Source organism: Macaca fascicularis, chromosome 4 (assembly GCF_037993035.2).
Source record: "Macaca fascicularis isolate 582-1 chromosome 4, T2T-MFA8v1.1".
NCBI classification, from domain to species: Eukaryota; Metazoa; Chordata; class Mammalia; order Primates; family Cercopithecidae; genus Macaca; species Macaca fascicularis.
Genome location: NC_088378.1, coordinates 87,701,510 through 87,714,405, shown reverse-complemented (window position 1 = coordinate 87,714,405; position 12,896 = coordinate 87,701,510). Strand labels below are relative to the sequence as shown.

The 12,896-nt window shown below is 37.5% G+C and overlaps 1 protein-coding gene across 11 annotated transcripts in view; it reads left to right on the top strand.

Moving 5' to 3' along the window:
- ORC3 (origin recognition complex subunit 3) overlaps nt 1-12,896 on the top strand; it is a 72,273-nt gene that overhangs the window by 26,681 nt on the left and 32,696 nt on the right. For all 11 annotated transcript variants that reach the window (XR_012433622.1, XM_074037496.1, XM_074037498.1 and 8 more), the window contains 2 exons: nt 1,338-1,471; nt 1,926-1,989. Coding sequence is in view for 10 of the 11 variants with exons in the window: in XM_074037496.1 (XP_073893597.1) it covers nt 1,338-1,471; nt 1,926-1,989 (198 nt within the window). In the remaining variant the exon portion in view is untranslated. The remainder of the gene's footprint in view (nt 1-1,337; nt 1,472-1,925; nt 1,990-12,896) is intronic.

Below are 12,896 nucleotides of genomic sequence, written 5' to 3'. Positions count from 1 at the left end.
GTGTGTTTTAGCTTTCCCTTCATTAGGTGGATATATTAACCAACTTGTTGATTGACCCAGATATTGAAAACACACTTGAACAAAATAGTTAAGTGATAATGGGTTCGTATCCTGTTTGTATCTCTACTGTAACTTCTGTGGCTTCCTCCTATTCCTCTTCCGCAGCAAGCCTCTTAGCCTGTTTAGTTTTTATTTTTCTCATGTCTAAGAAGTAGTGTTAACATTGGGATAAACATTATCAGTTTGACTTAATTAGAAAAGATAAGAACAAAATTATGTTAATATGTGCAAAAGTAATTTAGCACCTGGCATAAACAGTTGCTTTCTATTTTGTACTTGTTTCTAAGTTAGGCAGGCCCTTTGCCTTACAGCCTTAGAGAATGGACTATTTTGGAAGATTTCCTCTAGCCTTGGGTATCTTGTCCTCAGTATTATAAACTCAGAAATTCATTATCAGTTCCCTCAGGAAGGATCAAGCCAAAGATTATTGATTCATCCCAAACAAATACCTTAAGATGGATATGTAACCTAACATGCTAATTTATTAATTTGTGATGAGGAGCAACCAGTATCAAGGTACCCGAAAATACCAAACTGGTCAAGCAAAGTCTTAGAATCAATATAATGAACATTTGCATAGTCTTGTGAGTTATACCAGTTTCTAGGTGTAAAACTCAAGACTATCCAAATGTATACAAGAGTATCCAAATGTTCATTATGTTGATTCTAAGCAAACTGAATGTTAGAATCTGGAAAATTGTCTTCCCTTCTACCATAGAGCCCACAGCATTCTATTATTAGAATACTTATATCTACCAGATAGTACACCATGTTTTCCTCCATGGGAAAAAAATGAATTTGAAAAGGTAAATTTTCATTATTCACTTTAATCCATAGGCACAACTCCTACCATTGTAGCATTTTTTTTTTTTTGTAACAGACCAGTTTTTACACTGATTTTAGATTGGCATTTTCTTATGAGTATCGGGGTATCTATTAGACCCTTAAGTTAAACCTCAGTTTGGTCCACACCACATTTATAATTATTATGTGTTGCTTTTGCAGATAGTTAATCTATCCATTTATATTAGTTTACCTTAGTTTGTATTTCAGAGATTACCATTTTCTGATCTTCTTCCCAAAATTGGAACCTTAAAATATGAGAGTTATATAGCCATTTTTATGTTGTTTGCAGTATTATTGTGACATTATTAAATATATTAGTGCCATAAATACTTTGGCTCTTTAAAAAAAAAAATCCTTAAAATTGAGCAGACATAGCACAATAGATTTAGTGCCAAAATATAATAAATGTTTAATCTTCACATGTCTTTCAGCTTTCTCTGTTAGAGCATTTCTATTCCCAGCCCTTAAGTGTCCTGTGCTGTAATCTTTCAGAAGCCAAAAGAAGAATAAATTTTTTATCAAATAATCAATGTGAAAACATCCGACGTCTTCCATCTTTTAGGAGGTAAAAAGAGAAGTACATATTTAACACATATTATACTAGAATTTGGGACTAAATAAGAGATCTCAGATCCAGTTTTTTCTGAAGTTGGGGGAGGAATAGTAACCTATTCTGTTTTTAAGTGCGGGATATCCTTGTTGGATTTGAAAATTGGCAAAAAGAAAAGTATTTTTACAAAGGGACATAATTTGCAAGTTCTCCAGAGTTACTTTTTAGAAATAACATTTCCTATTCCTGGGATTTATGGCCTTTTTAAATGTTTATAGACTATGAAGTCCAGCTGATTTAAGGAGTTTAAAATTACCATTAAACCATAAATGTCATACTGAATTTATTTTTGTGAAGAAATGAAAAAAATGTGGCTGCCAATCTTGGTAGTTCTTATCCCCAATATGCTATTTAAATATGTTGAATCTTTAATTTTCTCTTTTTGTGTATGGAATGGTAAAAATTCTAGGTATGTGGAAAAACAAACTTCAGAAAAGCAAGTTGCGCTCTTGACCAATGAGAGATGTTTGAAGGTAGGAACGTGAATGTGTTTCAGTTTCATTCTCTTTTTCCTTTCATAAAGAATATGCACGTAACATTTATTGAGTTAATAAAACATATTTGTGCATCTTAATATTTATACATTGAAGTACTGGGTCTTGATAGTCAATTAGGAATGTGAGTTTTAAAGATGACATGAAACCTTAGCTCTAAAAGATGAGGCTTTTTTTAATCAAGAAAAAATATTAACTGAAACACCAAGTTTCTCTTGTGGCCTATTTTGAAAGCACCTTTAGATCTATAGAGATCTGCTATGTGAATCTTTTTCCACCTAACAGTTTTGGAATCTGCCAGCAATTTCATTTTAATGTTCTTTTTGAAGTCTGTGATAAATAAAAGCGTTTAGAAGCCAGACAGCTTAGGCGTCTACTGCTAAATGGGTATTGATTTGATTTGAAGAAATATTATATATTGATATTATAACGCTAGGAAAGAAGTAATGAGCTTAGAAAATTATCAGTTAGCTGTACAACATAGGGAATATCAAAAGGAGGGCTTTTTTTCTTTGTTGAATAAATAATACTTGGATATATACATAATTCAAAAGGTAAAGATAATATACAGTGAAAGGCTTCCTTTCACTTCTTGTCTTTCAACTACCCATGTCCCTTCCCTGGATACAGCCAGTGTTACTGGTTTCTTATGTTTCATTCTAGATGTAGTCTCCATACATACAAGTAATTATGTTTTGGCAGTTGGCTGCTTCTTACAATATTCTGCACCTTGTTTTATTTTGTACTTAATTTTGGAAACCATTCCATATTAGTACTGAAGAGTGGCATAGTAGTCTATTGAATTAATGTACCTTTTTAAAGAACATGTCTCTTACCGATGAGCATTTAGAAACACATAATGTCACATTTATTTTCATACTCCTCATGACTTTTTTAGGAAAAAGTTGTTAGAATATTGTAATGATAGTAACATGAGATTGAAGGTAAGCCATAGTGCTAAAGATGAGTTTTGGTAATACATACGATTTTCAGATTTTGAACAAGAGAATGTTAGATCTTATACATGTACAATTATATGTCAATTTAAAAAATTTTAAATGTGTTTTAAAAAATGTTAGATTCTATAGGGCATGTGTTTACCTCCATTGGTAATTTATGCCCATTATAAATGCTCAAAAAATATTCAGAATGGCTTTTATTAAACCTTTTATTAAACATTATTTCTAATGTAGAATCCACACTGGGCCGTAATATAAAATCACTTCTAGATTGGGCTCAATAATCATTTTAGTAATCTCTGTAATGCCTTCAGAGCAGTATAGGAGGTTCTCAGACCCCCATGCAGGTTGTTTTGCTGGGAGGAAGTTTAAGAACTAGTGAGAAAGAATGTGTGCCTGTTTATTGAGTCTTTGAAGATTGGCTAGATTAGCTCTCTGCTGAGTCAGCTAGTTGCCAAGTCCATTTCCTGCTAGAACTTTCTGTCAGAGTGTATTTCAGAAGCCAGGAATAGATTTTTTAAGAGTACCTTTAACCATTGAGATGACAGAGGGAGAGAATGTCTAGGCTAGTGTATTACAGAAATTGCCTGACATTGGTCAGGCACGGTGGCTCATGCCTGTCATCCCAGCACTCGATGAGGCCTGGGTGGGTGGATCACTTGAGGTGAGGAGTTCAAGACCAGTCTGGCCAATATAGTGAAACCCCATCTCTACTAAAAATACAAAAATTAGCTGGGTGTGGTGACGTGTGCCTGTAGTCTCAGCTACTCAGGAGGCTGAGGCAGGAGAATCGCTTGAACCTGGGAGGCGGAGGCTGTGGTGAACCGAGATTGCACCACTGCACTCCAGCCTGGGTGACAGAGCAAGACTCTGTCTTTTAAAAAAAAAAAAAAAAAAAAAAAAAAGAGCCTGACATTTATGTCTGCTTTTCAGTGACTTTTTGCATATTTTCTTAGCATTTATTTATGCTATCCTTGTTCTTGTTGCACTGTCAGACTGTCAGTTTTGCTTGTTATGATCTTTGGTGTATTCATTTTCAAATTACATACTTTGTCATTTAAGGGCATGTTTTCTTGAGACTTATACAGTGAGAAATATGAAGAAGCACAGAGATTTGTACCCTTACCCTGAAAAAGTTACCCACAGGCTACCTGCTGAAATCAAAAGACAGAAAATGTCTAAGAAAAAAATGAATATTTTAGGCTGGGCACGGTGGCTCATCCTATAATCCCAGCATTTTGGGAATCTGAGATGGAAAGATCACTTGAAGTTAGGAGTTCAAGACCAGCCTGGCCACTATGGTGAAACCCTGTCTCTTCTAAAAATACAAAAATTAGCTGGGCATAGTGGTACACACCTGTAATCTGAGCTACTCCAGAGGCTGAGGCAGGAGAATCACTTGAACCTGGGAGGTGGAGTTTACAGTGAGCTGAGATCATACCCTAGCCTGGGCAACAGAGCAAGACTGTTTAAAAAATAATAATAATAATTTGTCTATTAATTTTTTAGTTGAGAGAAAAAGTATCTTTGAATATTCTCATAATAATGCTTCTCTTTTTATAGTTTCATAAAAATACATGACAGTCAATAATGTGGTACTACAAAATATAAGAAATTTTATATTTGAACTGCAGTTACTCATTAGCTATCTATATTTAAGAAAATCACTTACCTTATTTAAGCCTCAATTTTCTTTCTTTTTTTTCTTATTATACTTTAAGTTCTAGGGTACATATGCACAACGTGCAGGTTTGTTACGTAGGTATACGTGTGCCATGTTGGTTTGCTGCACCGATCAGCTCATCATTACATTAGGTATTTCTCCTAATGCTATCCTTCCCCCAACACCCACCAAAAGGCCCCGGTGTGTGATGTTCCCTGCCCTGTGTTCATGTGTTCTCATTGTTCAATTCCCACCTGTGAGTGAGAACATGCGGTATGTGTTTTCTGTCCTTGTGATAGTTTGCTGAGAATGATGGTTTCCAGCTTCATCCAAGGGACATGAACTCATCCTTTTTTATAGCTGCATAGTATTCCATGGTGTATATGTGCCACATTTTCTTAATCCAGTCTATCATTGATGGACATTTGGGTTGGTTCAAGTCTTTGCTGTTGTGAATAGTGCTGCAATAAACATACGTGTGCGTGTCTTTATAGTAGTATGATTTATAATCCTTTGGGTATATAACGAGTAATGGGATTGCTAGGTCAAATGGTATTTCTAGTTCTAGATCCTTGAGGAATCGCCACACTGTCTTCCACAATGTTTGAACTAATTTACACTCCTACCAACAGTGTAAAAGCTTTCCTATTTCTCCACATCCTCTCCAGCATCTGTTGTTTCCTGACTTTTTAATGATCACCATTCTGACTGGTGTGAGATGGTATCTCATTGTGGTTTTGATTTGCATTCTCTGATGACCACTGATGATAAGCATTTTTTCATATGTCTGTTGGCTGCATAGATGTCTACTTTAGAGAAGTGTCTAAATACAGATGTTCATATCCTTTGCCCACTTTTTGATGGGGTTGTTTTTTTCTTGTAAATTTGTTTAAGTTCTTTGTAGATTCTGGATATTAGCGCTTTGTCAGATGGGTAGATTGCAAACATTTTCTCCCATTCTGTAGGTTGCCTGCTTACTCGGATGACAGTTTATTTTGCTGTGCAGAAGTTCTTTAGTTTAATTAGATCCCATTTGTCAATTTTGGCTTTTGTTGCCATTGCTTTTGGTGTTTTAGTCATGAAGTGTTTGCCCAGGCCTATGTCTTAGTATCGCCTAGGTTTTCTTCTCAGGTTTTTATGGTTTTAGGTCTTACATTTAAGTCTTTAATCCATCTTGAATTAATGTTTGTATAAGGTTAAGGAAGGGATCCAGTTTCAGCTTTCTACATATGGCTACCCAGTTTTCCCAGCACCATTTATTAAATAGGGAATCCTTTCTCCATTTCTTGTTTTTGTCAGGTTTGTCAAAGATCAGATGGTTGTAGATGTGTGGTGTTATTTCTGAGGCCTCTGTTCTGTTCCATTGGTCTATATATCTGTTTTGGTACCAGTACCATGCTGTTTTGGTTACTGTAGCCTTGTAGTATAGTTTGAAGTCAGGTAGCGTGATGCCTTCAGCTTTGTTCTTTTTGCATAGGATTGTCTTGGCAATGTGGGCTCTTTTTTGGTTCCATATGAACTTTAAAGTAGTTTTTTCCAATTCTATGAAGAAAGTCATTGGTAACTTGATGGGGATGGCATTGAATCTATAAATTACCTTGGGCAGTATGGCCGTTTTCATGATATTGATTCTTCCTATCCATGAGCATGGAATGTTCTTCCATTTGTTTGTGTCCTCTTTTATTTCGTTGAGCAGTGGTTTATAGTCCTCCTTGAAGAGGTCCTTCATATCCCTTGTAAGTTGTATTCCTAGCTATTTTATTCTCTTTGTAGTAATTGTGAATGGGAACTATTTAAGCCTCAATTTTCTTATATACAAAGTAGGATAATAGGCTGGGTGTGGTGGCCCATGCCTGTAATCTCAGCACTTTCGGAGGTTGAGGCGGGCAGATCACTTGAGTCCAGGAGTTTGACACCAGCCTGGACAGCATAGCAAAACCCCTTCTCTACTAAAAATACAAAAAATTATCCAAGTGTGGTGGTATGTGCTTGTTATCCCAGCTACTTGGGAGGCTGAGACACTAGAATCCCTTGAACCAGGGAGGCAGAGGTTGCAGTGAGCTGAGATTGCGCCACTGCACTCCTGCCTAGGCAACACAGCAAGATTCTGTCTCCAAAAAAAAAAATAGGATAATAATTCCTAGTATGATTTTTTTTCATAGTGTTAGTGATAAAGTTTGTTCAGCAAATAAAAATGATTTGAAAACATATAACGATAAAACTTTTATAAATAAAAAAAATTGTTATATATTTTTCACTCATAAAAATTAAGATCAATATGAACACATTTTATTTATGTTTATTTTTTATTTTTTTGAGGTGGAGTTTCATTCTTGTTGCCCAGGCTGGAGTGTAACGGTGCAATCTCGGCTCACTGCAACCTCTACCTCCCAGGTTCAAGCAATTCTCCTGCCTCAGCCTCCCAAGTAGCTGGGGTTACAGGTGCCTACCACCACATCCAGCTAATTTATTGTATTTTTAGTAGAGATGAGGTTTCACCATGTTGGCCAGGCTGGTCTCAAACTCCTGACTTCAGGTAATCCACCCACCTCGGCCCCACAAAGTGCTGGAATTACAGGCGTGAGCCACCACGCCCAGCTATTTTTTTTTTGTTTTTTTTTTTGAGGGGGTCTCACTCTATCGCCCAGGCCAGAGTGCAGTGGCACAATCTCAGCTCACCACAACCTCCACCTCCTGGATTCAAGCCATTCTCCTGCCTCAGCCATCCTCGTAGCTGGGATTAGAGGCATGGGTCACCACACCCGGCTAATTTTCGTACTTTTAGTAGAGACAGAGTTTCACCATGTTGGCCAGGCTGGTCTTGAACTCCTGACCTCAGGTGATCTGCTCGCCTGGGCCTCCCAAAGTGCTAGGATTACAGATGTCAGCCACCGCACCTAGCCAATATGAACACATTTCAGTGTGTGTAAAGATGTATATACATTTTTATGTATTATAATATACAATCTATATGTAATATTTATAATATTCTTATGTTATATAGTTGTATAGACATGTCTGGCATTAGAGTTTATCATTTTGTTCCCATTTTCTATATTCAAGTGTCTAAGAGATAGACCTCATTGTATATTCCAGAGAAATTTACAATCTTTATAACTGGAAACCACACTTTAAGAACTACTAAATTAGACTGCCTCCCTAGAAGGAAGCATTTGTTATTGTTTGCTCCATTACCTCATTTTCTTAAGCTAGAACTCATCTATTAAGTTCCCACCTAAACAAGTGATTAATCTGTTATCTTCTGACTAGAAGCAAGATGTTAACAAAAACCTTTACTCCCTCAAAATTAGGGCCCCACTTCTTCAAAACTATATGTCAACTTTGAATTTAATGAACTTAGTAATGGGTTTTTTTAAAAGTGTACTTTTAAATGTGAAAATTTAGCTGACTAAAACTAACATAGGAAAAGAAAACCAAGCACCACATGTTCTTATTTGTAAGTGGGAGCTGAACAATGAGAACGCAGGTCAGAGGGAGAGCATCAGGACAAATAGCTAATGCATGCGGGGCTTAATACCTAGGTGGTGGGTTGATAGGTGCAGCAAACCACCATGGCACATGTTTACCTAAGTAAGAAACCTGCACATCCTGCGCATGTATCCCAGAACTTAAAATAAATTAAAATTTAAAACGTTACCTGACTAAACAATGTACATTTGTAGGTAATTCGCTGGGAATTTCCTACTAAGGAGGGACATTAGAAGACCTGGTACAGCTGATGAAATACTGAAAATCTTCATACTATGTAGAAAGCTTAGATTCATTCCCATGTAGGTGACAGTTGAAGTTTTATTATTCTTACTTGTTGATGTTTCATGTCTTTATACCTGTTTTCCCAAGTAGATTTTAAATCCTTTCAGAGTGGGAAATAAACCTTGAACTTCTTTAGCACCCTCATTTCACAAATGAAGAACTGCAGCCAAGAGAAAGGAAGTGAAATATCTGAGGTCGTAGAGCAAGTTCATGGTAGAGTAAGGACTTCTTTTCACCGTTTAGTATGCTTATCATGGTGTCTCATCAAAAGGCACAAAATCAGTTCATGAGTTTGATGGAGACATGCCTTTCACCTTTGCCCCCACCTCTTTCTGTTTCTTTTGTCAGACCTACGGGGCAGATAGGGGGAAGAAAATTTCTTAGAAAAAAATAATAAATGAAAAAGTAGAGGAAAAAGGAAAACAATTGCAGTCTATCAAATTGATCAAATGAGCTAGGCATTAGCCTAGTGTGTCAGGAATTAATCATTTAAATTCAAACTCTTTGTCAAGTGCTTCTCTTGATCTACACTACTGGGGTAGGAATATGGAGAACAAAAGGCAGAGACAGATGAGAGGACTAGCACTTTTGCCGCATAAGTGCTAGGAGAAAGCTGTGGTTTGGCATTCTTATTAGATGGCAGTAATATGCTAAGTCAAGTCTGGAAAACACTGCCAGCCAGCATTTTTCTCTAATGAGAAAAATAAGGCTTAGTTATAACAAGATGATAAATGAGAAAATGCTTTGTTCTTAGACAGCTGATATCTCTTAATCCTAAAATTCAATAGTCTGTTTTTAATGATCAGTGAATTGATTGAAAAGAAATTACAGAAGTTTATAGTCATTTTTACATACTGTATTTTATAATCTGAGGTCACTGTTCACCCCTATACATACAATTCTAGAGACAAAAGTGTTAAGTACTATGGAAGCAGAAGAGAGATAAATGCCTGGCAAATGTAATTCTGCCTAGCCTTTTTCTCTTTACCTATATAAGTTTTACATATATATTGACTTCTCCTCCAGAGAAAGCAGCTAGCTCAATAATAATAGGGGCTCTGTGGTATAAGTAAACAACGATATATGATTTTTTAAAAATAGATTCAGGGGGTTTCAGGTGCAAGTTTGTTACATATTGTATGACGGTGAGGTTTTGGCTTCTAGTGTGCCCATCACCTGAATAGTGAATATTGTACCTAATAAATAATTTCTCTGCCCTCACCCCTCCCAACCCTACCCCTTTTGGAGTCCACAGTGTCTGTTATTTCCCTCTGTATATACATGTGTACCTATTATTTAGCTCTCACTTATAAGTGAGAACATGTGGTATTTGATTTTCTGTTTCTGAGTTCTTTCACTTAGGATACTGGCCTCCAGCTCCATCCATGTTACTGCAAAAGACATGCTATCAGTGAATGATTTTTGTATGAATAACAGACAGGATTGATGAGGTTGGAGATTACTAATTTAAGAGGGTATATTGCACATTAAGAGGCAACCCACAGTCTAATGTAAATGTGTTTTTTAAACATACATTTAATAAAAATGTTGGAACCAATATTTACATATTGAGAAATTTTACATTACAAATTCAGACTTTTGAAAAATCAGGAAATATAGACCACATCCAGCAAGACAAAATATGGTTGCTCTTACTTAAAAAAGAGACTGAGGCTGGGCACGGTGGCCCACACCTGTAATCCCATCTCTTCGGGAGGCCAAGGCAAGCAGATCAGCCTGGGCAACATAATGAGACCCCATCTCTACAAAAAAAAAAAAAAAATACAAAAATTAGCCAGGTGTGGTGGTGTGGACCTATATATAGTCCCAGCTACTTGGAAGGCTGAGACAAGAGGATCACTTGACCCTGGGAGGTAAAGGCTGCAGTGAGCTAAGATCGCACCACTGCATTCCAGCCTGGTCGCTAGAGCAAGATCCTGTCTCAAAAATTAAAAATAAATAAAAGAGAGACTGAGTGTTTGGTCTTCATTCATTAATGTACTCTTCATTTAACCAATATTTTTCTAGTGCCTATTATGTGCCAGGTGTTAATCTAGGTTTTGAGAATACAGGAGTGAACCAAACAGCCAAAACTTCTACCTTTTTCATTGTATCAGGGAGACAGACAATAAATAAGATAAATAAGTAAAATATCTGTTAGTGATAAGTGCTGAGGTAAAAACAATGAAGCAGAGAAGAGGGATATGAAGTTCATATGCATTGGAAGTGGAATCGGAATTTTAGAAAAGGACCTGACTGAGAGGGTAAATTTTGAGTAAAGACCTAAAGGAAGTCACAGAGCTTGCCATTCAAGAATCTGAAGGAAGGGAATTCTAAGCAGGTAGAAAGGACCTGAGGTTGGAGCATGTTTGCCATATTTGAAGAGCAAGGAGGCTGCTATGTATTGCTTTGCTTTTCTTTTTTCTTTTTGAGACAGTTTCGCTCTGTCACCCAGGCTGGAGTACAGTGGTGCAATCATAGCTTGCTGCAACCTTGACTTTCTGGGCTCAAGCAGTCATTCCTACCTCAGCCTCCTGAGTATCTGGGACTACAGGCACATGCCACCATGCCCAGCTCATTTAAATTTTTTTTTTTTTTTTGGTAGAGACAGGGTCTCTTGCTTTGTTGCTCACTATCAAGCTGGTCTTGAACTCGTGGGCTCAAGTGATCCCCCAGCTATGGCCTCCCAAAGTGCTGGGATTATGGGTGTGAACCACTATGCCAAGCCTGTTTTTCTTATAGCAGATAAATATTTCTGTTCCTTTGTCGAAAGTGAGTAAAGACTAAGAAGTCTTCATGCTTCAAGAACAGAGAAAGCATATCTCTTTAGTAAATAATGCATATTCCTAGACAAAGTGTATCTCTGTAGAAAGGAATCATTCTAAACACAATTATGAAACAAAATGGTGACAGCTATGACTAGTATACAGAAAAAATGCCTGAGGAAAAATTTAATGAATGCAAAGTAGGGTTAATATTTCAAAAGGCTTTATTTTCACATGTACATGGTATGATGCTGCTGTAATGTATTCAATGGAATTTTTTTTTTTTTTTGAGACCGAGTCTCACTCTGTCTCCCAGGCTGGAGTGCAATGGTGCGATCTTGGCTCACTACAGCCTCCGTCTCCCGGGTTCAAGTGATTCTCCTGCCTCAGCCTCCCAAGTAGCTGGGATTACAGGTGCCTGCCACCACACCCAGCTAATTTTTGTATTTTTAGTACAGACGGGGTTTCTCCAGGTTGGCCAGGCTGGTCTTGAACTCCTGACCTCAGGTGATCCACCCATCTCGGCCTCCCAAAGTGCTGGGATTACAGGCGTGAGCCACCCCGCCCAGCCCAAAAATTTTCTCATATATCAAAACCTTTTACAGGTTTGAGTTTGTAAAATAGTGTCCACAAGTACATTAAGAATTATTGTTTTAAGGCCGGGTGCAGTGTCTCATGCCTCTAATCCCAACATTTTGGAAGGCCAAGGTGGGCAGATCACTTGAGGTTAGAAGTTTGAGACCAGCCTGGCCAACACAGTGAAATCCCATCTCTGCTAAAAATACAAAAATTAACTGGGCATTGTGGCAGACACCTGTAATCCCAGCTACTCAGGAGGCTGAGGCAGGAGAACAGCTTGAGCCTGGGAGACAGAGTTTGCAGTGAGCTGAGATCGCGCCAGTGCACTCCAGCCTGAGCAACAGAAGAAGACTTCATCTCCACAAAACAAGCAAACAAAAAATTACTGTTTTGAATAAGTAAAGGCAGTTACATATGTGCAGGTATCTAGGTAAGATGGAGAACTTACAGGACAGGTTATAAGAAAATGCTAATCATTTGTGATGTTTTTTGTTGCAATTGATAAAAACACATATAAATAACAATGAAACCTTTATTATGTGGAGATTAGGTTCTAAAGTCAGCACATAAGGTGAAGATCTGGGATGGTCAAAATTACTCTTGAAAAATCCCTTAGAAAGGTACAGCAAACCTCTCATTCGTTAAGTCCATCATAGCCAGTTTCTTTCCCCATTGTTGGAACCAATCACCATTTCCTCAGTTGAGCGCCAGATGATCTAGTCTGCCATGTTGTATGGAACAAAACAACAATACAATACAAAACATTTTCTAGGCCAGTCACGGTGGCTCACACCTGTAATCCCAGCACTTTGGGTGGCTGAGGTGGGTGGATCACTTGAGGTCAGGAGATCAAGACCAGCATGGCCAACAGGGTAAAACTTCATCTCTACTAAAAATACAAAATGTTAGCCAGGTGTGGTGGTGGGCACCTGTAATCCCAGCTACTCGGGAGGCTGAGGCAGGAGAATCGCTTGAACCTGGGAGGTGGAGGTTGCAGTGAGCAGAGAGTGGGACTTCATCTTAAAATTTTTATTTTTATTTTAAAATAAAAATAATGATTATAACAAAACAAAACAGTTTTTAAACACTAGAACTCTACTCAACACAGGGATGCACCACACAGTGAAAAGTATGAAAGAAATAAGA